The sequence below is a fragment of the Pithys albifrons genome, chromosome 24, assembly GCF_047495875.1.
Source record: "Pithys albifrons albifrons isolate INPA30051 chromosome 24, PitAlb_v1, whole genome shotgun sequence".
NCBI classification, from domain to species: Eukaryota; Metazoa; Chordata; class Aves; order Passeriformes; family Thamnophilidae; genus Pithys; species Pithys albifrons.
The window spans coordinates 433,722-461,633 of record NC_092481.1 but is presented as its reverse complement, the minus strand read 5'-3'; the positions used below and the strand labels follow the sequence as shown (position 1 = coordinate 461,633).

At 54.8% G+C, this 27,912-nt stretch overlaps 4 protein-coding genes across 7 annotated transcripts in view; 2 read left to right on the top strand and 2 right to left on the bottom strand.

Annotated features, from left to right (window-relative positions):
* Positions 1 to 2,373: 2,373 nt before the first annotated feature.
* SMPDL3B (sphingomyelin phosphodiesterase acid like 3B) lies at positions 2,374 to 8,620 on the bottom strand. The gene is made up of 7 exons (XM_071576672.1): positions 8,282 to 8,620; positions 6,776 to 6,873; positions 6,141 to 6,284; positions 5,387 to 5,559; positions 5,055 to 5,235; positions 4,355 to 4,488; positions 2,374 to 3,302 (listed from the first exon to the last, which is right to left on the bottom strand). The coding sequence occupies exons 1-7, from the start codon at positions 8,575 to 8,577 to the stop codon at positions 2,910 to 2,912; spliced, it is 1,419 nt and encodes a 472-aa protein (XP_071432773.1). The 5' UTR covers positions 8,578 to 8,620; the 3' UTR covers positions 2,374 to 2,909.
* Positions 8,621 to 8,791: 171 nt separating this feature from the next.
* On the top strand, positions 8,792 to 13,607 carry RPA2 (replication protein A2). The gene is made up of 9 exons (XM_071576621.1): positions 8,792 to 8,869; positions 9,091 to 9,203; positions 9,310 to 9,411; positions 9,479 to 9,592; positions 10,261 to 10,335; positions 11,497 to 11,610; positions 11,879 to 11,989; positions 12,167 to 12,261; positions 12,995 to 13,607. Exons 1-9 carry the CDS (start codon positions 8,854 to 8,856, stop codon positions 13,077 to 13,079), a joined length of 825 nt encoding a protein of 274 aa, XP_071432722.1. The 5' UTR covers positions 8,792 to 8,853; the 3' UTR covers positions 13,080 to 13,607.
* A 1,666-nt stretch (positions 13,608 to 15,273) lies between these two features.
* On the top strand, positions 15,274 to 18,084 carry XKR8 (XK related 8). Its single transcript, XM_071576844.1, has 3 exons — positions 15,274 to 15,630; positions 15,950 to 16,146; positions 16,834 to 18,084. The coding sequence occupies exons 1-3, from the start codon at positions 15,335 to 15,337 to the stop codon at positions 17,571 to 17,573; spliced, it is 1,233 nt and encodes a 410-aa protein (XP_071432945.1). The 5' UTR covers positions 15,274 to 15,334; the 3' UTR covers positions 17,574 to 18,084.
* Positions 18,085 to 18,846: 762 nt separating this feature from the next.
* EYA3 (EYA transcriptional coactivator and phosphatase 3) overlaps positions 18,847 to 27,912 on the bottom strand; it is a 62,929-nt gene continuing 53,863 nt past the window's right edge. For all 4 annotated transcript variants that reach the window (XM_071576841.1, XM_071576842.1, XM_071576840.1 and 1 more), the window contains 5 exons: positions 26,963 to 27,120; positions 23,823 to 23,937; positions 23,324 to 23,445; positions 22,978 to 23,078; positions 18,847 to 22,137 (listed from right to left, as the gene is read on the bottom strand). In XM_071576841.1, the coding sequence (XP_071432942.1) occupies positions 22,057 to 22,137; positions 22,978 to 23,078; positions 23,324 to 23,445; positions 23,823 to 23,937; positions 26,963 to 27,120 (577 nt within the window). In that variant the 3' untranslated portion in view covers positions 18,847 to 22,056. The remainder of the gene's footprint in view (positions 22,138 to 22,977; positions 23,079 to 23,323; positions 23,446 to 23,822; positions 23,938 to 26,962; positions 27,121 to 27,912) is intronic.

Genomic DNA, 27,912 nt, shown 5'->3' with positions numbered 1-27,912 from the left:
TAATATGTAATAGGCCTTTTCACACTTCTGTTGAGCTTTTTACCTGTAACCTTTACTATGTTGTAAATTAAATGCAGATTTTGCCAGTTTGGAAAGTGTAGTGTGTTCGTTCAGTCTGCAGTGGTGCAGCTGAGACTGCCCCTTGTGCTGTGGCTCACAGAGGATCCAAGTGCCTTTCTCTGCAGGCCGTGTCTTTGGGCTGCCTCAGGCTGCGGCTCCTGAAGCTGCTCGTGACCTGCTCTGCTGCCTCGTGCTGCACTTTGGCACACGAGTGGCACTTAACAGTGGATTTTGAACAGTGGTTGCCTTTGTTTTCCAAGTGGAGTTTTACCTGGTTCTGGCATAATCCTCTCTGTAGGTTGTACTCCAGAGCCCAGCTCTGCTTCTCCCATGGCCCAGGGTGCTGCTCCAACAGAGCGTGGCCTTGTGCAGGCTGAGTGTCCCCTGTCACTGGAACACTGCAGTGAGAAACAGCAAACTGGGGCCTGGTTAGAGAGCTGTGGGGCTGCAGTGTAGGGTTGAAAGAGGCTCTCCAGCTTTGCTGAAATCAGTGATACACTATACACATTTTTTTTCTCAGTGCAACAGCAGCTGGGACGGGTACACGTGCACTGCAGTGTCCGCAGAAGGCTCACAGTTCATGGTGCAGGTGAAGGGGTTCCCTCTGACACTGCCAGTGTGGGTGTGGGGAGTTCTCCTGTATTAAATGAAGGATTAAAAGGGAGGCCACTTGCATGATAATCTGAAGCCTTCTGCGGTGTGAATGAAGAGATGGGAACAAAGCAGACTGACTAGTTTGCAGCTGAATCAGCAATGATTGAGCTAAAGAAGATGGTTGTGAACATCTGTCCTTGCAGCGTTCCCTGGATTGTTACTGTAACCCCGCCTTTGTCTTCTGGTTTGGAAATACCAGAGTGCAGCACCCAGCGGGCAGCCCCGGAGCTCGAGGTGAGCTGCTGGGGGGTGTGTTCCCAGGGCTGTGCAGAGGCACCGATGTGTCAGACCCTGGACTGACACGCTGGAAAGCAGGACTTGGAGAGGAGCTGAGATCTCCCTTGGGACCGTTCAGGAAAGCAGGAATAGCTTCCAGTGCAGAACACGTGAGTGTGCCAGGTGAAGTGTGCACTTTTGGAATTACGCCAAGGACTTTGAAACCTCAGCGGCACGGAGAGAGACGGCGGGAGAGGGCTGGACTGTAAGACACAGCTTGGAACAAGCCAAGCACCTGGGGCTGTGCAAGGGCTGGTGCTGGGCTCAGGAGTCAACTGCTGGTTTTGAGATTTTTTTTTCAAAAGCAGTCAGGTCAGGTGTCGTTTCTTTGATCTCAAAACTCTCAAATTTAACAGTAGGAGGTAAAGGGGATGAAATGTTCCTGCTCCCTGCCGCTCCCGGGAGCGGCTCCCGCCCGTCGCGGCCGCAGCCCCGCGGGGTCCCCGAGCCCCGCTCGGCTCCCGCAGGGTTCTGCTACACCGGCTCACAGCCGCCCCGAGCCCCGCTCGGCTCCCGCAGGGTTCTGCTACACCGGCTCACAGCCGCCCCGAGCCCCGCTCGGCTCCCGCAGGGTTCTGCTACACCGGCTCACAGCCGCCCCGAGCCCCGCTCGGCTCCCGCAGGGTTCTGCTACACCGGCTCACAGCCGCCCCGAGCCCCGCTCGGCTCCCGCAGGGTTCTGCTACACCGGCTCACAGCCGCCCCGAGCCCCGCTCGGCTCCCGCAGGGTTCTGCTACACCGGGGCAGCGCCACCCTGCGCCCCGCACTCGCTGTCCCCCCGCCACTCTCCCCTCGGAGGTGCTCAACTAACGAGGGGACCAACGGGACGCAAAGCAGCCAGGCTGGGATCTTCCAGCTCGGTCAGCCCGCTGCACACGGGAGGATCGCAGGACAGGCGACAGCAGCAGTTACCACCAGTCCTCCCTCCCACCGTTCCCTTTCAGATCTGCATTGGCTCGAGGGAGCCCTGGCGACACGGCGCCGGAGGGGACAGGGACGGATGCTGCCAGCCCTGCCACCCAGGAGCAGAGCGCCCATACACTCTGAAGTGGTTCCGGGGGCAAACACCATCCACGGCGAAGCCACGGCCACTCCGGGCCTGCTGGGGGTGCGTGCGTTGGGCATCACCCCTTTACCTCGAGAGCTCCGGGTTAGACCCTCCCAGAGAGCCCAGAGCTGCTGTCACAGACAGACAATGCTCATGCACCCATACCCACAGTCCAACACCAGCACTGTACTGGCTCCCCCAAAGGGCTCAGAGCAGCTGACAAAGCCCAAGGCTGTAAATCACCACCTGGTATCTCACTGGTGAAGCAGACCAGGTAGCTGCCGTGCCCAGCTGAGGGAGGAAACTCGGTGGATGCAAGTGAAGAGACCACAGAAGAGATGAGAGCTGTTTATGCTCAGCAGTTGGGGGAAATAATCATCAGTGGCACTGAGACACCAAAGTCTGCTGAAGTCCAGACACTGCCAACCCACCTGGCTTTGCTCATAAACCAGAGGCTGCTGTGGTACAAGGCCACCACAGCCAGACCTTCTGGGTCATCAGCTATGCAGTCTTTCCAGAAAAGAGATGTGTGCCAACCTGAGGAATGCTGGCAGCAGCCTCCAAGAACACATGGCAGCTCACAGCTCTCACCCCTGGGCAGTTCACATCCCCATGTGAGGCAACCCCAGCAGTCCCAGTGGAGGGGAGACACCCTCCTTGATGCAGGCAGTCTGGCACAAAAAGGTTCTCACGATTATTGCTCCCCCTTCACACATCAAGTTGTCTAAAAAATTGCAAATCAGTATCACAGAGCCTTTAGTGAACACTGACAATTTTGTCATGGTTTCTAAGTAAGTTCTCAGTGCCAAAATCCCTGATTCACAAGCAGTGTGATCTCGTGCTCTCCTCCTTTTCTCTTGCTCTCGGCCATCACAGCACTCGCCAGGAACTCAGAAGTCCTAAGAACATGCAGAAAAACAAAAGCCAGACACTGCTGGCGTCAGAGGCAGAGCTGCTGGTCCTCACACACTGCTCGTACTTGGTGAAATCGACCTCCCTGATGGCACACAGGTGATCCACGCGGCATTCCTGCCTGCAGGGCGCCAGGTCGTACCGGGCAGAGTTGAACTCGTAGTAGCGCTGCAGGGAGTGGGGGTCCCCCGAGATCCTCTCCAGCACCGCCTGCATGGAGCGTGCGGAGCCATCGGGCACCTGGAAGGCTTCTGTCAGCCTGTACTCCTCCTCCCACACGGGGAACTCTTCCTCCCGCCCTGAGGCCATCATGTTGGCACGAGTGAGGTTCAAGTAGTAAGTCACCATATCCTGAGGGAGAGAAAAACAGAGCTGGGGACACACCAGGACAGGATTGGCCCTGGAGTGAGATGCTGGGCTGGACTCAGCCCCTGCTCCTGCAGCACCCACCAGAGGCACCACATCCCCTGCCCAAGGCCCAGCTGTCCCTGATGGGGCTTCCTACCAATATGGGCACTTGGGGACACACAGGTGAGAGCCTCTAGAAGCCACCCCAAATGCAGCCTGCTTCCTAAAGGATGAAGGGGTAGCTTTGCTCTGCTTGACTTTTGTCTTCAAATATCAGAAACTTTGAGCTTGGCCTGCTTCAAACATCAGTCAGTTGCAACCAACCCTGTCCACTGGCAGAACCATGGGCTGGAGGAGTGTTACTTCCTGAGTAAAATTATTTTCTCAACTGTAAACAAAAACTGAAGAACCAAGTTTTTCATAACTTCTGTTCTCAGTCTCTTGCCCTTTTTCTCTCTGGTTCACTGGCTCCCCAGCCTTGCACAGCATATTTTAGCATGCATTTCTCATACTATAAACTTGTAACACGGCAGCTACAGAGAGTTTCATCCACTGCCATGGAAGGCACAAGCACCCATCCTCTACCTCTTGGAAAACAAGAGATGGGAAACAGCAGCTGCCCCTACAATCCACCTCATTTCAGACCCACTCCAAATGCTTCACTTTAGCAAACAGAAAGTCACAAATAATTTTCCAGATGCTTTACAGTTTTTGGAGGAGCACTGACAAGTCTGTTAGCACTCAAAGAAGAGTTCTGTGATCCATATTATCTGGGGAGCAAAGCAAGTGTCACAGAAAACTCACTAAGGACATGAAGAACACAGCAAAAGCTGTCTGACCCTGCCCTGAGGAACTCATCCCAGCACGATGTCCTGGCTGCAGGGGCCATGCCTCAACTCACTGACACTCTGACTAAATCTCTGTGCCAAACTCGAGGCTGAAAAATCCTGGGTCATGATCCTCTCCCACACTTGGCTCCTGTGGTCCTGCCTGTTCTGACCACAGTGAGGAATTAAAGTACACTCCCAGAGCTGCAGCACACAGGGATCCCCTACCAACACCTGAAGGGTGTCCCGATCATAGTCAATCACTCGAATCCCAGGGTTGTTGGCTCCATTATTCACTCCAGGTAATGTTGTTTTCCAGGGAGTCACTCCAGGGGCCAGGAACATAACATTGATTGGAGAACCTTCACAGAAAGGCAAAGCAACATGTGAGTGGAGAGACTGGCTTGTCCCACACCCTGTCGCCATCACAGTGAGTACCCGAAGCCAGCAGCGCTTCCCAAGAGCATCTTTGTCACCAGGCCCTGGTACCACCGTGCACACAACGACTGGCACATGGAGCAGCTCTGAGGAACCCTGTGCTGCTGCAGCCACAACAGGCTTTGTGCTGTGGCAAGGGGTCCTGCAGTGAGGGTGGCTGGGGAACCACCACCTGTGTCCGGAGGACCCTGCACCACCCCAACACAGAGATTCGGCACTGCCCCCTCACACGTCAGCAATGCCCAAACCCCTCAACAGGGAACAGGCAAGAAGCTGCCAGGCACTGAGGGGAAACAAGAATATCTGAGAGTGAACAGGAAGGAGGTCAGGAGCTACAGGTTGGAGGTGGAGATGAGTTGACCTTAGTTGCCCAGAGCTTTGCTGGCTTCTCAGCTGACTTCACCCAACAGCCACTGAAAACTCCCACAGACAGTGATTCTGGGAGCTGGCAGAGCTGTCACACAAGTGCTTGGGTGAGCCAAACTGGTACCTGTATCACTGTAAAACATGCGAAAGCTGTCGGTGTGATGGTGCCCAAAGAACTGGGCAGCGATCACCCTGTGGTGCCTCTGCACAATCCCCAGGTACCGCTCGTTGAAGCCCCTCCGGAACCAGGGCTTGCCCCGTTTCTTCTCGAAGAAGCCTGGAGGGATGTGCCCCACAATGTAGACCTACAGAAGCAAGAGCTGCCCTGAGCACAGAGCCCGCTGCCCACGGAGCACCAGCTGGCTGCGGCTGCACCGAGGGCACAGCAGGAGGGAAGGGTCTCTGGGCTGGCAGAAGCTCCCTACAAAGGTGGTGTGTTCATTCCTTTACTAATACCATTTCATCTGCTCTAGAGGCATTGGTCAGTGTTTCTTCCAGCCACTGGAACTGCCCCGCAGGATCCTCCTCACCAGCAGTCTCATCATTCTGGTCATAGTACAGGTTGGTATTGAGGACAACCATCCTCCCCCCTGACCCTGGGCCAGGCAGCTTCTCACTGTAGAAAGCTCCTGAAAAACACAACCAGTGGGGAAAGAGCTGGAGGTCTGGTCACACTGGTGGCTGTGATGTCACACCCTTTTGTTTCCATCTCTCTCTGCTCTCCTTAGCAATAGCCACAGCAGGGGCACTGCCTGGACCAGGCACCAGCACTGCTCTGACCATTCCAGAATGGGTATTTGGAGTGACTCTTCCCTGTGAGCCTCTTGTCATGTTTGTGCCTGTCCCAGTGAAGGGTGACTTGCATGGGGACAGTGGGCAGCACCAGGAGCTGGGCAGCTCTGAAGAGCCACAGGACTGCCTGCACCAGCTGCTACCATTGAAGATCTTTTTCCTTCCTCTGCAACTCACCACTCTGCATTCTTTCCAGTAACTTGACAATGGCAGGAGAGTCTAAACTATAAAAAAAACCCTCTTCTCTCAAGCAGGAAGACTCCATGCAAGAAATCAGCATTAAATTGGACCCTTCCTCTGCAAATCCTCTATGAATACTGATGCTCTGAGCACTGAGGCAAGGAAAATTGGTCATGGTATTCTCCTACCCCTCCCCATCTCCCTAGAGCGCTTCCAGCATGAGCCAGTGTCACCAGACCTGCTCTGAAGAGAGGAAGGGAGGCATCACTCAGCCAGGGCTGCCACAGTTCTGCTGTTTGGTTGTAGATCCTATGCTCCTTCCCAGGAAACTGATTCTTGGGGTGGAAGTCGTGATTGCCCATCGCCGCATAGACTTTAGTCCCTGGAGGCAGAGCAAAGGAGGTCGGTGCTGCAGAGCTCCTCAAAGCTCCCCAGGGCACTCCCAGCCTTGGCAAAAGCAGCGTGGCCGAGGGCTTTGCCAAGGCCAGTCACTGCCCCCACCCTGGGGCCACACTGACCAGGGCACCCCTGGGCTCTGAGCCCCCTGGGACAAGCCCCCACAGCTGGACCCCTGAGCTGTCACAGCAGTGACACTCCTTCACTCCCGCTGACAGGGGTTATGTCTGAGGGAATCTTGCATCTTTTTTCTGCCTTAATAAAGAAACCTTGATTTTCCTCTCTCCTGAGTGAGCTACCCTGGAACATGAGTGTGCATCAATGCATGAAGCACATCAGAATTGAGGCCACTGAAGTCCCAGTGACTACAGCCCTTCTATGCCTTTCCCTGTCCCAGTTCTGTGATTTCTCCACCCTGCTAAGGCCTTCCCGTGAGTCTCTGTGCCCCTCTCCCCTTCTCATCCCCTCAAATCCTACCTGGAAATGTCTCTTTTATCAGAGAAGTCAGATTTGCTATTATGTGCAAAACCTTTTCTTCTCCGAGCTGTTCATTGGGGACATGGGGAGTGTCATCCCTAAAAAAGAGAAGCAGCACAGTCACTGTCTGGGACTAACAGGACCTGTGCTTACAGTGATGAGCAAGGCAGAGAAACTTGCTCTCTCTGTGCCTCCTAGAAGAGAAAATTGAAGCTTTTGGGGGCAGAAGTCAGTACCATGTTGAGTGGTCAAGGCACTTAGGGAGTTTCAAGGAATTGCTCAGAGGGAAACAAACTCCACTCCAAGCCTGCCAGGGCTCAAGGAGCCTTTGGGCACTGCTTTCAGGCACATGGTGGGATTGTTGGGGTGTCCTGTGTAAGGCAAGACTTTGATGATACTTCTGGGTCCCCTCCAGCTCAGCGTATTCTGTGATTCACTTCATCTCAAAACCCCTAAACACAAGGGTGCAAAGGAGAAGCTTCCTCTGCCTCAGGGCATGTCACAGGCACTAAAGCTGCCTGGAAATATTGCCCAGATCAGCACTTTGCAATCTGAGGGCACAATCTGATCAGCAATAGTGAAGCAGAGCTGTGATCACCAGGAAACAAGGGAATACCTCCCATACGGGTGCAATCCAGGGCTGCTCCAAAGTGCCACAGACACACACATCTGTGTTTGCACTAACACAGCATTTCTAGACCATGCTGGCCTGCCCACAAGCCCACTGAAGAGGGAGATCAATGCGCAAAATCATGTGAGAGAACTGGGAGAAATTCTTCAAGGGCAAAACGAATACTTAACATAGGGTCACAAGGAGCAATAACTGCATCTAAGCAGGAACAAGCACCTGCAGGGACAGAAAATGAATACATGGGGTCAGGCAACAGGCCTGCAAACTGGGACTGGAGGTTACAGCAGATTGCAGATTGAGTTTGCAATGTCAGAAGGAAGGCCACACACACAATCACGATGCAAAATAAAGTTTTTACTGTCTCTAAGTGCTACTGAGGCAGTAACTGCACTTGAGGGACAGGAGATCCCCTTCTGGAGACCACACCAGGTGAAAACTCCTACTCCCCAAGTGAAACAGCCCCTTTTTAAGATAGGTCAGCCAAAAGAAATGCTGCCAGCCTGGTTTGCAATGCTCTCCTCCCACTGCTCTGACCGGCAAGACCTGGTGTACCAACACACAACGCTCAGCTCCGTCCCTGGGCATTCCGGGTACTCGGTCACCGGGGGGTCAGACAGGGCTGGACCAGGCGCACAAGCGAGGGGTGGGCTGAGTTGTGACCCCTTCATCACCTCGCAGGCTCCCACTGCTCGGGTATATCGGGAGATTCTTGCAGGTGTCGAGAGCCCTCGCTGGGGTCGCGCTCTCCCCCGAGGCCCCGTTTTGCAGTACAAGGCACATCCTCCCCTCTCCAAGGCGGGACCCCCCGACCCCTCCCCGAGCTGCGGAGGCTCCGCCGGGCTGTCCCGCGGGGGCCGGCCCGGGTCGCTGCTCACCCGGTCCAGAGCACGAAGTCGGGGCTGGGCAGGCGGTCCTTCATGGCGCGGGCGGCTGAGCGGAGCAGCGCCCGGGGCGCGTCGCACTCGTAGCTGCCCCAGCGCCCCGCGGGCCCGGCGCGGCCGCCGCTCGAGGGGCACGGCCGGGCCGCCGCCGCCGCCGCCTCGTACCCGGGGTCCCAGTGCAGGTCCGTGACGTGCCAGAACCGGCCGCGCGCCTCGGGCAGCGCCGCGGCCAGCGGGAACAGCAGGAGCAGCGCCAGGGGCCGGCACAGGGGCCGGCACAGGCACCGCATGGTGGGCACACCTGGGCCGGGCCGGGCCCCACCTGTCACCTGCGCCCTGGCCCCGCCCCTCGGCCCCACCCCCTCACTCGGCGAGGTCGGGCCGCGCCCACTCTCAAAATGGCGCCGGCGGCTTCGCCTCAGCCTCCCTCTATTGGACGGAGCCGGAAGACGGCGGGTCTTGATTGGCCGCCGGCGCCAGAGCGGCGCTCCCGGATTGGGCAGCAGCCGGCGGCGCGCGTCGGGTCGGCGCGCGCGGGCCGGTGGCGGCAGAGCCTGTGCGGCGCCATGTGGAGCGGGCACGGTGGGCACAGGGGGCACAGGGGGGACGGGACGGGGCGGGGGGGCGCGGGACTCGGGGGACGGGACACGGGGTAGGGGACTCGGGGCATGGCAGCGGCAGCGCCCGGGGCTCCCGGGCCTCTGGGGATGGCGACTCGAGGCCGCCGCCGCGTCCCGTTATGGCGGCACTGGGGGGGACGGGGCCGCGCCACCGCCTCACGGTCTGTCCCTCCCCACCCTCAGGGAACTTCGACGGTGGGTACGGCTCCATGGGCGCCGCGGGGCCCCCGGGCGGCTACGTGCAGTCACCGGGGGGGTTCGGGTCCCCCGCCGGCGGCCAGGCGGAGAAGAAGCAGGTAGGCCGGGCCGGGGGGCGAGCCGGGCCCGGGGTGGGCTCTGACCTGGCCGGGCCCGGCTCTCACGGGCCCGGGGCCGGCGCTGATGCCCCGCCGCGCCTTGCAGCGGAGCCGCTCCCAGAACATCGTGCCCTGCACGGTGTCGCAGCTGCTGGCGGCAGAGCAGGTCGACGAGACGTTCCGGATCTGCGACGTGGAGATCTCGCAGGTGGGTGGCCGGGCCGGGCGGGCCCTGCGCCCCCCGGGCAGCCCCACAACCCTCCCCTCCGCCACAGGTCACCGTCGTGGGCATCATCCGGCACGCGGAGAAGGCGCCCACCAACATCCTCTACAAAGTGGACGACATGACGGCAGCCCCCATGGATGTCCGGCAGTGGGTTGACACTGATGTAAGCGTTGCATTTGCTATGAACACGCTTCTTTAATAGCCTTTGAGAGCGGTGGGTAGAGAAAAGTTATAGAATAATACAGTGTCTGAACTGGAAGGGACCCATAAGGATCATCAAGACCAACTCCCTGCACCTTACAGAGCTTTTTTATCAAAAAGATGAAGCTTTTCTGAGAAGTGGTTTAGGAGTAATATATCCCTGAAATCCAGGGGAGTTGCTGCTGTAGCAGAGGTCACTGACTGCCCTCCTGTGTTTTACATCTGGGTTCAGATGAATGGCTTTGGTGGGGTAATCAGGCAGGTACTCAGTTGGCTTACTGCAAGTTTATCCTGAGTTCAAAAATTGCCCTGGCCTGCCCCATCCCCCAGCCAGGTTATGGAATTTAGCACCTGTTATTTCACTATTTGAGGGTCCCTTCCTCTTGTTAGTCTGTGAGAATATCTTGTAAGTGGACAGAAACAGCAGAGCAGACAACTGGCTCTGGCTGCTCTCAAGTGTACAAATGTTTTTCATTTACAGTTATGTTTATCTAACTGCTCTTACTGGACATGAGAGTGCATGTTGTCTGTGCTTGCTTCAGATGAGCCTCCTTTGCTGACTTGTTTGTTGTGATAACTGAGAAATGGAAATGTGACACGGCAAACTTCTGTCCCTTCCCTCTCTGTTAGGAGGCAGGAGGTGAGAACGTTGTGGTACCTCCAGGAACGTATGTCAAAGTAGCTGGTCACCTGCGGTCATTCCAGGTAAGGTCACGTTACCTGTGCCTGACCCCAGGCCACAAGGCTGGAGCAAAGGTGAAGGATCAGTGGTCTGGCCCAGTGTTAGTGGGCTGCTTTAGAATGTCCACTTAGTGGTCATCTCTGCTCATCCCTTCCTCTGGCCAAATCCTTCAATGTCTCTGCCAGGGCTGTATTTAATAACACTCTTAATCGTTCCTGAATGCTGAGTACCATTTAAAATGAGGATTCATTTAAAATTTCATTTAAAATTGTCATCAGTGTTGTTTTCAGCAGACCAGAGTTCTGGCCACCAGGTTCTGGGATGTTTGTACTGTTTGAGCTTAGACCAGGTTCTGGTTCGTGAGGCCACTTTTTGTACCACATTGTATGATGTGGTTGCCTCATAACTATTCAAATAACGGTGTGTGCATTAAAGCAAAATGCAGCTGGTTAGAAAGAGGAGTGGCTCTATCTCCACTGTTGTACAAAATCACATCAGAGAATGTGTTGTGGTTTAACCCCGGGGAGCACCTGAGCCCCTCCTCCTTCCTTCCCCCAAGGTGGGATGGAAGAGAATCACTGGAGTCAAAGGGAGAAAACCCATGAGTTCAGACAGGGGCAGTTTAATAAGCAAAGCAAAACAAGGAATTCATTGCACACTTGCCATGGGCCAGCAGGTGTGAAGCATCCCCAGGAGAGCCAGGCTCCTCACACAGAGCAGTGATGGGAAGACAAATGCCATCACTCTGAACATCCCCTCTTTCTCCTCTTTTCCCCAGCTTTGTATACTGAGCATGACAGTGTACGGTCTAGGATACCCCTGGGAGGAAGGGCGGTCCCAGCTGTGTCTCCTCCCAGCTCCTCATGCCCTGCCAGCCTAACACTGGTGGGGCAGTGTGAGAAGCAGGAAAGCCCTTGGCTCTGTGCAAGTGTTCATCAGCAAAGACTGAAACATCCCTGTGTTGCCAATACTGTTTCCAGCACAAGTCCAAAACTAGCCCATGCTACTCTCTCCCAGCTAAAACCAACACAAGACCTAGGTCAGAACATTGTGGCATGCAGAGAAGCTCTCCCTCCACCATTGTCCCATTCCTGGAGGGAATGGCTCTGTTGGCTGTTATGCATCTTCCTGTTGCTGTGATGTAAATTGTTTATTTTGTTTTGTGGTTTTTTTTTCTCTGAAAGAATAAGAAGAGCTTGGTGGCATTTAAGATCATGCCTCTGGAAAATATGAATGAGTTCACCACACACATACTAGAGATTGTCAATGCACATATGATCCTCAGAAAAAATCTTATGGTACGTACAAAGATCCTGATTCATCGTGGGCCTTCCTTGGTGACTGGTGGTTTCCCAAAGAGGGACCTCTGGCTTTGCTGGGGAAATTGTGGGTCTGGAAAGCTTAAAGCTGGACTGCAGTGAGGGTGTAACAGGAGTTCTGGCTTCCTTGGAGAGAAATGGTGTTGCAGTCCACCTCCATAAGAGGCTGTTTTGAATTACTGTCTCAGAAATAGCAGCTGTAGCTGTGGGCAGCCAGGTAACCACAGCACCTTTACTCTGGTTTCAGTCAGCGTCGAGAGCGCCACCGTCATTGTCCACCGGGCTGAGTGACATGGGGGGCTACGGAGCCGGGGGCGGCCTGCCCGTGGTGAACGGGCTCACAGCACACCAGAGCCAGGTGGGTGCCAGTAGCTCTGCTGGGAGCACAGCAGTGGCAGTGGGGGCTGCTGCCGTGTGTTGTGTGATGTTGGGCAGGGAAATGTATGTTCAGTTGCTCTTTGAAGACAATGGTTCTGCTCAGCCTCACTGACAGAGAAGCTGAGCTCTGTGCTACTGGCGGTTCTTGCTTTTCCAGGTGCTGAATTTGATAAAAAGCTGCCTTCTCCCAGAAGGTATGAGTTTGCAAGAGCTGAAACTTCAGCTCCACAGTATGAGTGCATCAACGATCAAGTAAGTGTGTATAAATGAAGGATGTTCTGGAAATCCAGTCTATTCAGAGGTAGAGAGGACAGTGGTCAAGCCCAGGTGCTCACCTGTGAATCAGCTTGGATAATCCAGGTGGCCCGAGAAGCACTGAGCAGTGAGCCAGAGCTTTTAAAGGCTTCACAGCCCCAGATGAGTTGTTGACAGTTGAAGGGGTGATAAATGTTGTGCTCCATTGTTTTCAAAGCAACCTCTTTATCAGTTCAGTGGCAATGTGGCAGGTACCTGCTTATACTGCAGTGCCTTGGCAGTATTTCTCCTGTTCACGGACTACCCCTTGCTCTCTGCACACTTACGAAAACTTAGGGGTAGTCTGTTCTGTTCTCCTTTGCTGTCTCTTGCAACTTCTCCTCCTTGAGACTTAGAAGGTCATTAACATCCATGATCTTTCTATATTTTGTCCCCTCTGGAGCAGAGTGGTGGGTACTGCTTTTACCTGGGAAGTATGAGAGTGGTGGCCTTCCCTTCTGAGGCAGGCAGAGTCTGAGCTGTGGGGGGAACTCGTTGTCATAGCTTTGGAGAAACCCGCTGTATCACTTCACACTGCTCACAGAACAGAGCCACCACGAGCTTCCCTTTGCAGCTGCCAGGAGAGAACTGTGGGGATGGGATCTGTAAATGGGAAATCCGTGGCAGAAAAGTGGTGACTTACATCCCTTTGCTAATTGCTAACTAGTTATCAAATGTGGGATTTTTCAAGGCAAGCTGTGGAGTTCCTCAGCAGCGAGGGACACATCTACTCCACGGTGGATGATGATCACTATAAGTCAACAGATGCCGAGTGAAGTTCCTTCCTGCTGATTTTAGTTCCACAAAAATGCTTGTCCATGTTTCAGGATACCCTTCCGAGCTCTGTGACATGGAGGGTGATCTTTGCTCTTTGTAGAAAGTCCCAGTTACTCTGTGAATGCCTCCTCTTGGAATTCAAGGACAAGCAGAATGTCCTGGACTCTGTTAACTGGACCTGATTCTATGCTCTGACCATGTGACTCAGAGCATAAACACACATGGGCAAACAACTCAAAGCTTCAGCACCTTCACTTTGTTTTGGCTCCTAAGAGGATGCCTGTTAGAAAAAGGAGCCTCTTTCTAATCTTGAAATTTGTTTCTAGAGATGTTTTTCCTAACTTACTTTCCCTTCTATTTCAGTCACAGAGTGGATAGCCAAGAGTAATATTCCAGTAATGTACAGCAATCATGAAAAGATTTTTTTATTGTTTAGTTTGTGCATTTAAGTCTATATTTGTACCAGAGGTGATCTTGTTACTAAGCTTTTGAACATTTCCAATAAAACTTTAACCTGGGGAGTTTTACATGTGTGTGTGACTCGAGAGGCTTTTCTGTCTGAAGAAGGAAACCATCTGCTTGACGAAACCTGGGGGTAAAAGCACAGCTCATACTTTCAGTTCAACTATCCCTAGTTTTTCTCTAACTTTGCTTTGAAAGGTCAAACCAAAGTGAATGTGTGGACAGTTAGAAATTAAATCATTGTACTACTGCAGAAAACAGCATGCTGTGTACCAGTGTTCCAAATAGGGCCAGAATCATTTCTGCCACCTAAAAAGGCTCCCCAGGGAAGTGGGCACAGCCCTGACTACCAGAGCTCAAGGAGGGACAGTGTAGGGTTGTTGGGGTGTCTGGGCAGAGCCAGGGGTTGGACTCGATGGGCCTTGTGGGTCCCTTCCAGCTGAGGCCGTGCTGTGCTGTGCTATCTATGATCTTAAGCTGAAGCTCAGCTGCATTAAGGTTTTATTCTTTAAGCCATTTTTAAGCACTGTTTGGACCCAGGTGGATACTGGTGATGGACTGAGGTGGAGATAAGGGGTTTGTGTTTCCTGGTTTTGCACACCCTGCCTTGTTCAGGAAGGCTGCTGGTGGTGTCCCCAGTCATAATGAGCTCCCTGTCTCAGGCAATTCAAACAGACCTGCCTTCTGGGAATGGTTTTGCACTTGTAATGAGAGCACTTCAGGAGTTTATAAATATTCAAGAGCATTTCAGTGTGTAATGTAGCTGGTCCCACAGAAGAACCACGGTTTTCTGCTTTTTGAAGGTGTTGCTGAATAGCAGGACCAGCAAGCTGAACCTCTGAGAATGGAGCTGCACCTGCTGCCTGCCCGTGCGAGCTGCTGCTCTCTGCTCTGTGCTGCTGCCCTGTCTTGGGTCTGCTGCCTGCCAAGTGCCAGGGACGCCGCTAGAGCAGCTGCACACGCAGCCGGCACTGGGGCCGAGACTCACGGGCTGGTGCTCTCTGTGGGAGCTGCAGGCGCGTGGTTTCTGTCTCCTGGAACCGGGGAATGTTTTTGCTTTGCAAGAGCGGGTCTTCCCTGTGGGCATATCCAGGGGCTGCCCGGGGGACACGGGGTCTGTCTCTGGCGTCGCTGCCGGGGCCACCCCGTGTCTATCCCGGGCTCTGGGGCCCGGCAATGCCTGCGGTGCTGAACCGTGCGGTGGGTGTGTAACAAGTGAACATCTCACTGCGGAGTCCAGCAGATCTGGAAGCCAAAAGTACTGCAATTTTCTTTTGTAGGAAGTGTGCAGGTTAGGAAGAAAATTCCTGACGATTTCTGGAAGTGAAGATGCATGGAATCGCTTGCAGTAAAGAGTAGTGCAACTGGATAAAACAGTCCCGAGATGAGGCTCCGCTCGGCGCGGGGCTCCCGCCCGTCCGACCCCCGTGCCCCGCGGGGACAGCGGCGAGCGGGGCTCGGGCCGGCGCCGCCCCGGTGTAGCAGAACCCTGCGGGAACCGGGCGGGGCTCGGGCCGGCGCCGCCCCGGTGTAGCAGAACCCTGCGGGAACCATGCGGGGCTCGGGCCGGCGCTGCCCCGGTGTAGCAGAACCCTGCGGGAACTATGCGGGGCGCGCGGACCCCGCGCAGCTGCGGCCGCGACGGGCGGGAGCCGCTCCCGGGAGGGGCGGGGGCTGTCAGGGGGGCGGGACGGCCCGGGAGGGGCGGGGCCTGCGGGCCGGTCTGCGCCGCCGCCGCGAGTCCCGGTGCGGGTCCCTGTCCCGGTGCTGGTGCGGGACCCGGTGCGTGCCGATGCCCCCGCGGGCCGCCCCGCCGCGGTTCGGGCCGCTGCAGCTGGCGCTGGCGGCGGCGGGGACGGCGGCGGCGGCGCTGGACGTGTTCGCGGACGGGTGGGTGGCGGCGGATTATGCGCGGCGCGGGCAGCCGGTCTGGGCCGCACTGTCGCTGTCGCTGCTCGCCGCCGCCTCGGCCGCCGCCCAGGCCTGCAGCTGGCTCTGGCTGCGCTCCGACCCGCCCGCGCTGCGCCCCGCCGTGCCCGCCGCGCTGCTCGCCGCCCTGCACCTTCTGCAGCTCGGCTTCCTCTTCAGGTACGGCAGCCCCTCCGGAATCCCTCCCCCGTCCATCGACCCTGCCATCCCTCCTGCCCTGCCCCGGCCATCCCTCCCTGCCTTCCCCCGGGAGTTCGGGGCCTCCCCTCCGGAGGAAGGGAGTAATCCAGGCGGGTCAGCTGAAGGCACTGCTCGGTTTGACACTTGCATGTCACCTGTAGCTGAGCATCGTGTGGCTCCTGTGGTGTGTGGTTTGGGCAGAGGGAAGAGCAGTTTGGGCAAAAATTGGAGGGGTTTGTTCTTCTGCCAGGGCAGCATGAGCACCGAGGGGCTCACCACTGGCTGGGTCCCCACACAGGTGCCTGCACGCTCTGAAGGTGGGCTGGAAGGTGTGCTGGGCCAAGGTAGAGGAGGAGGAGGAGCAGAGACACATGGCCTTCCTCTCCCATGACATCAGCATGCTGCGCCTCTTCGAGACCTTCCTGGAGAACACCCCACAGCTCACCCTGCTCCTCTACGTTATCCTGCGGACAAACAAGGCCGAGCTGTCCCAGGGTGAGGGGTCTGGGCCAGGGGAAGGGGCTCAGGGGGGCAGGTGTGCGGTCAGAGTGTGCTTGGATGGGACAGACCGGGTGGGCTGCCGGGGTTGGGGGGGCTGCAGGACCCAGCAGGACACTTGCTTGAAGGGCCATTCCGTGTCACTCCTTCCCTTGATGTGTCACACAGAAGGGTGGACCCCTGTCCTGTGCTCAGGTGGCTGCAATGGACCATGCTGGGCTCGGGGTGAGAGGGTTGGAGCTGGAGGACTGCTGTGGTCATTCCCTTACATGCCCTAGGAGAGGCTGAGGGTCAGGCGAGCCCCCTGGGCAGTGGGGTCATCCTAATGTGGTGTGAGTGGAGCACAGGCCACCGAGGAGGTGCTGAGGTGCCCCTCCCAAGGTGGGGGACAAATGTCACTACAGGGAAATGGGGAGCCCAATGACGAGTTAGGTGAAGCCAGCACTCACCTGCCTGCGTGGGCTCTGCAGAGCTGCTTCTTCAACATCTAATTGGCAAGGCCAGCACCCTCCTCCTCCTTGGGAAGGCAGAGGGAGAGACAGGGGTGCTGAGGCTCTGCCCCTGGCAGCAGCAGCTCAGTGAGCTGGGAGAGGCTCGTTTTAGCAGTTCAGGGCAGGGGCAGGGGCAGGTTGGAGCCAGGCTGGGCCCTGCCTCGGTGCCCCTTCAGCACCTCTATGTTTGCAGGGCTGGGGATCGGCACTGCGTTCCTGTGTGTGACCTGGTCTCTGCTGGACTACCACCAGTCCCTGCGCTCCTTCCTGCAGGACAAGTACGAGCTGAGCCTGAGCTCCTCCATCATCTACTTTCTGTGGAACCTCTTCCTCATCTGCCCCCGCATCCTGGCAGTCGCCGTCTTTGCCCTGCTCTGGCCCTATGGCCTGGCTGTGCACTTCCCACTCGTGTGGCTGGCCATGTTCCTCTGGGTCTGCCTGCAGGGCACAGACTTCATGGAGTCACCTGGCCCTGAGCAGCTTTACCGGGCCATGGTGGCTGTGATCCTCTACTTCAGCTGGTTCAACGTGGCTCAGGGGAGGACCCTGCAGCGCAGCATCATCTACCACGGCTTCATCCTGGTGGACAGCTCACTGCTGGCTCTCTTCTGGCTCTGGGGCCGGGCCCCCTCTGATGAGCACTCCTACCTTGTCCTGGTGGTCTCTGCCGCCCTGCCCTGCTACCTGCTGGGGCTGGGGCTGAGGGTCACCTACTACAAGTGGCTACACCCCAACAGGCAGGTGCAGCAGGAAGGTGGCTACGACGAGGTGGATGCCAATGGAGGGAGTGATGGGCTGGAGTTTCGCTCCTTCACTGAGCCAGACCTTGTGAACAGGCGGATGCAGTGGCTGGCCCAGACTCACTTTCCTGTCTCCCAGGCGGCACAGCCACACTTCCTGAATGGGGCTGCTGCCCTCGAGTCTGCTGTCTGAAGGCAGCTCTTCCAAAGGGACATGCAGGGGCAGTAGATTTATCAGTTGTGCTCCCAGTTCTGCCCCCTCAGGCTGTTGTTTTGGGCAGCTGGAGGGACCTGGCAGGAACCAGGGATGTCATGGGAATGCCGCAGGAGTCCCATGGCACGTAGCATGGCTCCTGTGGCTGCACCCTCAAGGGAAGCCATGCTGTTTGTGGCAGGTGCATCACATCCTGGGATGTGGCTGCACTGCTGTGTCAGATTTTCTTGTTATTGAGTACTCTTGTTACTGTTTTCTTGTTATTTATTATTAGCTTTTTCAAAAAAAAACCAAACCAAGAGCACTGGTTTGTTCTCTCTGTGCCTCTCCTGTGCCTGCTGCTGCTGGTGCTGCACAGGGATGTGGGAGCTTGTTTCCTCCATGATTGTGGCTATCTGACCTTTGCTTCCAGACAGGATCTTCCTCTTCCATGTGTTAGTTTTTTTGAGATCAGAGCTCTCCTGTTACTGCTGTGTTCAGGGAGGGATGGGGAAGGAGGCCTGTGCTGAGAGAGCAGCTGCAGGAGTGGCTTGTGCTTCTGGCTCATTATGGACACCTTGTGCTCCCTTGGGTGCTGTTCCCACCACCACACCCTGGGCAGTGATCCCAGTGCTGTGACCAGGCTGGAGTTGGCCACAGCCAGTGGCTGTGGATGTGGTCAGTGTGGGTCTGTGCCAGCTCCTGGGCATGGACACACAGCCAGCTCCCAGGCAGGACTGCCCCAGCTCGGTGCCAAAACCCAAGCAGGCCCCAGAGCAGCCCCGGCTTCTTTTACTCTTGCCCAGCTGGCAGCTGTGGCACTTCCTGGCTGCCCAAAGCATTGACTCCTGGCCCCTTCCCTTGATTCCATCACTCCCCTCCCAGAAGGAAACCATCCGAGGAGGGGAACCCCATCCCACCAGGGAAGGCAGCAGGATGCAGCTGGAGGAGCAGCTGAAATCTGTTTTCCAGCTGCTCCTACAAAAGATGAGCCCGTGGCCAAGGCCAGGAGCACAGGGTGGGAGGAGGGGTGCTTGTTGGCCTTGTGCAAAAGAAAATGGAATGGGAAGGTTTGTTCAGGGAGCACCGTGTGCCTGTTCTGGGTACCTCAGCAGAGCCCAGGAGCCAGTCTCTGCTCCAGTGGCTCCCCAGGGCTCCCCAGGGGCACAGGGGCTCCAGCAGCTACACTGGGACTGGCACACTGTGAACAGTGCCAGCACTGCAGGGGGCAGGGACTGACACACAGGGGCAGACAACAGGCTGAAGCACTCACTATAGAAAATAAAGACTTTATTATTTTTTTCCAGTTCATAGGACAGTTCCCATTACAGACCATGACCAGGCAGACCCCACAGCCAGAAGTGCCCGGGACTCGCCCCTCGTGGCGCAGCAGGGCTGCTGGGGGCTCTGGGATCCTGCTGCTTCCCACCAGTGCCAGCACACACACCTCCCCCAGGGCTCTGGGAAGGAGAAAATATTAATGGATCAGGTGGTTTTTAAAGCCTCTGTGGCTGTGGTGAAGCTGCAGGGAGGGATGGCAGTACCCAGGTGAGCTCAAGTGCCCTGGGGCCACAGGCTGACTGTCCTTCAGGTGTTCAGGTTTGGTTCCCCATTACCCCTGACCTGGCTGTAGCTGAACTGGTGACAGATACAGGAGAAAAATCAATACTTGGGTAGAAATGCTGTTCCTGCCACATGATAGACAAGGAAAGGCTTAAATTCAGCCAGTAGAGGAAAAAATAAAATAGCCAGGTCACCCTTTATTACCAAACACAGAAATGTATCATCAACCTCCTGTTATAAAAGTACTTTACATACATTCAAGGAAACATTGTATAAATATCAGTATGAAATGTCAGTGGCTGCAAGTTCCACGCTCAGCTAAAATTTTACTGACGTCTTAAAATTTCCTTAAAACATTTGGAAGTAAACAAACACAAAGCACAGCCAGCTGCCAGGTGGCCTGGGCAACCTGCTGCCAGTGCCTGGGCACCTGCTGCCCACCACCTGCTGCCAGTGCCTGGGCAAACCCAGCCCCTCCCCTGCACGCCAGTGGTGGGAGGTTAAGGCACAGGTTTTAATCCCAAAGTTCAGCTACCCAGAGTACAAGACTTGCTCCCAACAGGCTGCTGCACAGGTTGGGGCAGCTCCCAGGCCTGCTCACAGGAGACCTTTGGATGGGCTGGGACTCGATGAGGGAAGTTCAGGATCCAGCACAGACTCTTCTGTGACTGCAAGTCCTAATCCTCTGGTGACATTTCCAACCCTGGGAGCAATGGGGCTGCTCCTCAGCACAGCTCTGGCTGATGCAGTAACACACTTCACAGGGACCCCAGAGGAACTGGATCTATAGACCCTGCAGTAATGGAGCTGGAGCTGCCCCAGCTGCCTGAACAGGTGGTAACACACCTGAGCTCTCCATCTGGTACAGACAGAGAACATCCCTGGAGATTCCTGCTCCCTCTCCAAACCTGCTGCTGAGCACCCCCACCACAGGCCATATCTGGGCCAGCAGCCCCCAGGGCAGCCAAACACCATCCCCTCTGCTGAGCTGCCCAGTGACTCCCACAGCAGACATTGGCTCCTCAGATTCTCCTCATGGGACAAGTCATCCTGCTCACGGGCAGCAGCTCCCACACACAACAGCAAGTTCCTGCTGCAGAGCTCCTGGGGAAATACACAGACCCAGTATCCACCTGGGATCAGAGGAACAGGCCAACACCTGGCAAGGAAAGCAGATCACTCCTGACTCCTGTGACTGACTTGGAGAATCTTCTTTGATTCCAATTTAATTAAAAAACCTCAAAAGAAACTGGACCATGTGAAACAGACCTCCCTGGTCCAGTCCCTGAGTGCTGGGATCCAAACCCCTTGCTCTAGGCACCTTCTCTGGAGCTGGCCCAGGAACAGCCATTCACAGGGCATAGCAGAGCCAGTGCTGATGCATCGCATTGATGGAAATACCCCTCAGTAATTAATGCCATGAAAAAAATGCAGCAAACACATCCCTTGTGTGGGCACAGCAAGTGGGTCAGTGATGCCCCTGCAGTGACAGACTTTCAGCCCAGTCCCCTGTGGGTCCCAGACAGGTGATGTGGGGCTTGGGACCAGCAGAGTGGAGGGTCTGGGTGCAGTGACAGGCCTGGCTCTGCAGGAGCTCACTGGGTGCAGCACACACCTGTCCTCAGAGCAGGAACCCCAGGCACCTGCTGATCTGGTGCCATCAGGGTGCAGGGGGGAGGCAGATGCCACTAAACACAGCCTGACCTGACACAAAACCAGCCCCCATGCCAACCTCAGACCCCAGCTGACTGTTCTTAGCCAGGGGAGCTGCAGGTCACTGACTCCAGCCTCTTTTCTGAGACAGTGGCAGCAAAGTCAGTGTCACCATCCCTCTCAAGGCCCGTGTGCTCCAGGCTGTCAAGTCACAGTGTTTTAGAAAATTAAGTCCTTCTTAACAAGGCATTTGTTTCTCACTATGCAGTTAGGCTAATGCAAAGAAGAATATAAGAAAACTGAATCTGCTTCTACTAAAAGAAATTTACTCTCACAAATGGAGTCAGGAATGCAGAGGTGAAGGTTAACAACCATAGCCAGAGACTTCTCTGTAACATTCACAAGGATTTAGGAATCAGATTATTCCTAGTCCAGGTGAGGACTCTGTTCACCTCTGAGCAGTCTGCACCAGTCTGCCATACCTGAAGTTCACAGGGGGTTTCACTTTCCTTTACAGGGAAAATCTGTGGGATCTCCAATCCAGGCCAAAGCTGGAATCCAGTGGTCTCCTGCTGGTTAACAGGGCTTGTGCAGATATTGACTGGAAGCCACCAGGATCAGCTCAGAACACCAACACTCACCTCTACAAGGAACCACATATCCCAGAAGCATTCCCTTATCTGTTTTCCAGTAATCCCACACTGAGAAAATACCATAAGGACATTGTAATAAATTAACTGCTTTGAACACCCAGGAAAGGAGAGAGGACACATTTTACAGCAAAAGAGGTATTTTTGACATTTTCATTAATATTTCCTATGAAAAAAATCATAGTTCTTCAGCTTTGCAAAACAAGGAAGGTTCAGCTCTGCCATCAGCATTTTCCTATAAAAATAAGGTCTTGTGTTTACTTGGGTTCTACAACTAAGCCGAATAGAAAGGAGAAGGCTCTTAGAAATACTTCTGCTGTTGTATGGCCCCTCCCTCTGGAGACACCAGCCAGAGGCATTCAGCTGGCTCTGTAAGTCCCTTCTGGCAGACAAGCTCTAGCTCTGCTGAGTCTAGGGCTCCTTTATAGGACACCTCTGGACTTGGCAGGGCCTGTGCTCCTGAGGAATGACCTGCTGTCATGTTCCACTGTAGAGTTTGCATCAGATATGTTTTCTTCATCAAGCTAAGAAGTGAGTCCCCAAATGAGTGAGATTTCTGTCTTCCCAGGGATGGAGAGGGCTCGCAGGAGCTGCAGTCTCGCCTCTGCTCCAACTGCTTACAGGAAGTCTAACTCAAGGGCTTGGTGGAGGGACACGAGGTCAGCGTGATTTGTGATCCTCCAGAATGGCATGTTGTGCTGTGACAAAGAGAGGACAGTCAGGTTTAGCACAGGGATTTCCAGCTGAGGTGAAATCAGCCAGGGTACAGCTGCAGGGCTGTGCACAGTGGAGGTTCTGAGCACACCATACTTGGGACAGACATTGGCCACCTGCACATCTGCATCTGGAGCCCATCTTATCTGCACATCTGTGTGTGACATGCACCAGCACTGCCCATCAGCTGCTCACCATGGAAACCTTGGCTGTGAGCTGCTGCTGCACCCAGGAATGCCTGTCCAGGGCTCCCAGGGAACCTGTGCATGTGGCAGCTCTGGCACTCTGATCCTGCAGAGACAAGGTCCTGACAGTCCTCTGTGCACTTCCACTGCTGTTAATCAGCACAGCTGAACAACTCATCCAGGCCCGTCCACATCAACCAAACTCTGCTCCTCATTTGTAATCCAGACTAATGGCAGGTGCTGTAATCATCTGCTGCTGCCACTGAACCCTGACTCCTGCGTGCTCCTGAGAAACTGCTTAATCCTGATAACCACAGGCTATGATCAGGACACAGAGTCATAGAATCATCAAGGGTGGAAGAGACCTCCAAGACTATTGCGTCCAACCTTTGAACACGCTACAGCAAGACACTGCTTACAGGGACAGTGTTACATACAATCCTGAACAACAGTAAAACAGAAACTTGAAACTCCCAAGAGCCAGAAAACTGCCTATCTTTGATGCAAGAGGAAGATCTTTTGCATCAAAGGCAAACTTTGCCCCTGGCTGCCCCAGCCTGAATTGTTCAGCCTTGAACCGAGTTTCTGCAGGCAAAGCCTCTGTGCTGCCCCACAACCCATGGCTGGAGTCAGACCCACCTGCTTGGCTGCCACCTCCTCGTCGCGCCCATCTCCAATCACCACGTAGGTGACCTTCTTTCCAAACCGCGACACGATCCTCTCGAAGCAGCTCTCTTTACCTGCCAACACAACTCACTGTGAGGAGCCTTAGGCAGAGAGAAATGAAAGCCTCAACAGGCCCTTCCTTCCAGTACAGAAACACATTCTTGTCTTACTGTGAGGGGGTAACACCCAGTTCGGTTCCTGAGGCCAGAAGCCATGACCAGCTGGACGCAGCATGGGGCCACTCAGCACTTCCCATCTAAAACTCCCAGATAATCCCCAGCAGACACTGCAGTGCCAGAGACTTGGCACAACCCCTTACCTATTTTTGTAGCACTATAAATATTTTCGATGGGAAACACTTCACCCAATCCATACAGGAGAACTTTGGCAAGAGCTGGCATCAGTTGGGTGGTTGTGATCAGGATGTTCTCACAGTTCTTTCTAAAAGAAGAAAACCACTTGTAACAGCACACCTACAGCCAGCCATGGCCAGGGCTGATCCAGGCAGCCTGCTCAGCTTTTCCAAGTGCCACAGGCTTTGCTGTTCTGCTTTCATTAGGCTTTTTAGGCCAAGGTTTTGTGATTTTTGCTTGTTTTCTTCTGGAAGAATTCTCTGGCAGCAAAGTGGTTTGGTGAGCATGGGGACCTTCCTAACTACAGATGTTGCAGCAGAGAAATTCTAAAGGGTGCTCAGGGATGGAGTTCTTGCACTCAGACACTGCCTCTCAGCACCTGTACCACACAGCAGCAGTGGGGCATGTGAACCCAAGGGCCAGAAAGGGCTGGGAGAGCCACACACACTCTTCTAGGTTCTGTACCTGGACTGGATGAGCAGCAGGGATTTTAATGCAGTTTCCAGCCAGGAATCTGTTAGCACTTCTATGTCGGTCCTCAGTCGCTGCAGAGCTTCCCTCTTCTGTGGGCTGAGCAGGCCTGAAAGGTAATGAACACGTTTGCCCAGCTGAGCTGGCAAGTCTGACAGGGACAGAGCCATCCCCCAGTGCACCAGCTGCCTGCTCTGCATTAAACAACACAGAACTGAAGGCCTCTGGAAGCTGGACTGTCTGTCTCAAAGCAACAAGAGAAACCAGCTCCCAGTGACAAGGATGAACTCAGACATCCATCCAGGAGTCCGACTGTGGAGAACTGGGCAGATACTTTTCTCTGATTATGTCAGGTTTCTCAGGATACAGGCAATCAAATGCACTTCTCTCATGCAAAGCACTCAACAGCAGCAGAGGTGCAAGGCCACAGAGCAGGCAAAATAACTCCTGCAGTCACTCTCCCTGACTTCCTTCTTCCCAGGGACCCTTTCCATTTTATGTATCTTGTTTAAACTGCCCCTTTTTTTTATTCCCATGTTTGTGATCTCTTTTCAATATCATTTTCTCCAAGCCTCCAGTTTTGAATTAAAAGCAGCCAGCAATGGAGCCCAAACACTCAAAGGAGCACCTGGAACCTCCACTGTTGCTGCAGCAGTGAGGGCAAGCCCTGCTCAGTCCAGCCCTGCAGTGCACCAGTCCTCTGAAATGAGGCCATGGAGGGGCTCACAGCAGCCTGCACTGACCACTGCTTTACCCTGTGGCTTGACACAGCTCCTGAAGAACTTTGCATGCAGGCTTCCCACATGCAAAATACAGAATCATGGTCTGGTCCCTTCCAGAAATCAGATAACGGCAGCGCACTGCACTGCAGGCTTACAGTGACAGGCTGGAAGTTGTAGTTTTGAACATCTGGTTTTTAGAGAATTTGTCCAAGAAAACGATCTAGGGTCTTTTTGTGGAGGCAATGTGAGAAATAAAAAGAGAGGGTTTGTTGTGGAAGGTGTAGAAGGAAGGGGTTTTGGTTGATTTGAACAGTTGAATTAAAAGGTTCTGTGTTAATTGCTTTTTGGAAAAGCGGAACTGGCCCTTTAAGGGGGGATTTCTCCCCATGCAGGTCAGACAGGTGGATTTGGCAGGAAGTCTGTGAGGCAGCAGCCTCAGCAAGGGGGGCTGTTGTCAGGGCAGTCTGTGAGGCAGCAGCCTCAGCAAAGGGGGGCTGTTGTCAGGGCAGTCTGTGAGGGGCAGTCCCAGCAGGGTTGGGGGGCTGTTGTCAGGGCAGTCTGTGAGGCAGCAGCCTCAGCAAGGGGGGCTGTTGTCAGGGCAGTCTGTGAGGCAGCAGCCTCAGCAAGGGGGGCTGTTGTCAGGGCAGTCTGTGAGGCAGCAGCCTCAGCAAGGGGGGCTGTTGTCAGGGCAGTCTGTGAGGCAGCAGCCTCAGCAAGGGGGGCTGTTGTCAGGGCAGTCTGTGAGGCAGCAGCCTCAGCAAGGGGGGCTGTTGTCAGGGCAGTCTGTGAGGGGCAGTCCCAGCAGGGTTGGGGGGCTGTTGTCAGGGCAGTCTGTGAGGTGGCAGCCTCAGCAGGGGGGCTGTTGTCAGGGCCTGCGGACGGTGGTAGGGCCTGATAGGGCGACTGGATGGGCCAATCAGCGTTGATGACGCAGCAAGAAATTGCCCAAAGAAGGCAGTGAAGAAGTGATGGAGTAACCTCGAATCAGCGGGCACGGGACCATACATGGACTATGGAGGGATGGACTCCTGGAGGGGAGGGAAGAGGGCGTGGCGTGAAGGAAATAAATGGGGGTGACCTCCCCCTCCCCGTGTGCTCCCCGGCGACTTCGCTGTGGCGAGGCACCCTGTGCGCGCACATTGGCCATTAAACCCTATTTTGCTTTGCTCCTTCAACTCATCTCTCTAAAAATTCTTCAAGCCGAGATTTTTCTCACAATTTTGGGGGCTCGTCCGGGATCCAAAGTCCACCATCCTGAGTAGGGATTTTATGAACCCCCGGAAGGCGCGCCCCGCCGACTTCGGCGGTCCGAGGACCCAGGTCCTCTCCCAGGAGGGGAGCGATGGAGGACCCGAGACAGACGAGGCAAAGCAAAAGGGTAAAAGAAGACTGGATCCAGCCATAGGGGAACGCGCGGGCAACGAGGGATAGGACCACCACCTTCTGGAGTTATTTGGTGAGGCGGGGACGACAATCCCCGAGCCCTACCGGGGAGAGAAGGCAGGGAGGGAATAAGAGGGAGTGTGATGGGATCGGTTAGCGAAGGGGCAAAGCGACTCCAGTGGGGTGGTTTGAGTGAGACTCCTCAGGGGAGGAGGGAGATGGGAGGGGGCCCTTCGGAGCTGTTTTAGAACTGTAAAGACTGCCAGTGGGGTGCCTGAGGACCCGAGAGGGGAAAGGGTGTGGCCTTGATAGAGGCAATTTACGCCACTAATCGAGGGGTTTTGGGAGCAGCGTGAAAAGGCGCTCACAGGCAAAAGGTTCACCCACAACCCACCAGGCCAAGTCACCCTGCCAGGTGAGCTGCTGTAGCATCCCTTTCCCAGCAGCATTCCTTTCCCAAGGACAGCAGATTCAGACTAAAGAGAAAACTCATCTCCCTTTGCTCACTATAGTTTGTATCTTATGACTGCTTTGGAATTGGAAGGGAAGCAAAACTAGAAGATTGTAAGTGATTTTGTAAAGAGATAGCAGAGATATTATATCAGACTGTGGGCCTGACAGCCCAAAGGTGCCCACTGTATTTCCTGACAATGGCATGACAGACTTCATGAAGACATGAATGAGACTTTCTGAGCAGCAGGGCAAGGGAGTCATTCAGGTCTGTCCTGAGCAAAACTCCAGGTAGCCTTTCATACTAGATTAGCAAAGGGACACTATATGCACCAAAACATTCTCTTAGCTGCAGGACTGACTGACCATTCCCATCTCCATGATAACTCACAGCCTGCACTGGCTGTTCAGTTTTGGAAGATGTACCCTCTTGGAGATTTGATCCCAGTTAGCACTAGGAGAATGGTTTATTTCTCATGTCCACACATCCAGGAAAGACAAAGCTCTCAGGAGGGACGGAGTCTGGCCCCACAAGCTCTGCTGTTCAGTGCTCACCCCTCAGTGCAGGTGACCACTTACCTCCCACATCGGTTTTGTACTTGTTGTAGATCTCGCGCACCCTGCGGTAGCGGAAGGCCAGTTTCCTCATCCAGTCCACGCCCTGGACACCAACCGAGGAGCTGTGGTTTGCGTTGCTTCCCGAGCCACTGAACCCATCCGTGGAGAAGTTGTAGTTGCTGTTGCAGAAGGCAGATGTGTTAGGTGTGCCACAGCAGCAGAGCCACCTTGGAGGGGAATAGCTCGGGCAAGGCAGCTCCCGGGCAGGAGAGCGCAGCCCCCACAGGAACACGCTGACATCCAACCACAGCTGCTGCTGCTGGCTCTCAACTGCTGCAATGACACAGCTCCCTTCACATCCTCCACTACAAACCCCTCCTTTGCCCTTCAGCTGCTCACTCCTCTGCCATACAGAGCATCTTTCCCACTGACCTCTTTCTCATCCTGCAGCAATAAACCCCAGCACTGGATCTTCCAAACACAACATCTTGTGACATCCCATCACAGCTGCATCGTCACAAGCAGACAAGCTGCTTCACAAGCTTATGACTGCAGGAAGCAAGCCCTGCTTCACCACTTTCCCTGTATTTCTTTCTCCCTGACAGGCATTTCTCAGAGTTTTTCATGATCCAGTTCAGCTCAGTAATGCAGTACAAAACCTACCCTCAACCTGTCTGATAGTGAGCACCATCAGCTCTCAGAGGGATGCAAACCACAGGGAGACTTTAAGATGTCAAGATCATGGACTCACAGAATGGTTTAGGTTGGACAGGACCTTCAAGATCATCTCATTCTAAACCCTATGGGCAAGGACACCTTTCACTAGATCAGGTTACTCAGAGACCCATCCACCCTTGTCACCATGAGATCTGGAGTGTTGGTTCTCCATTCCTCACAGGTTATCAGCATAGAGGCAGCATTTAACTGTGGACAATATAATTCACAATATAATTTCACAACTCTTAATGCTT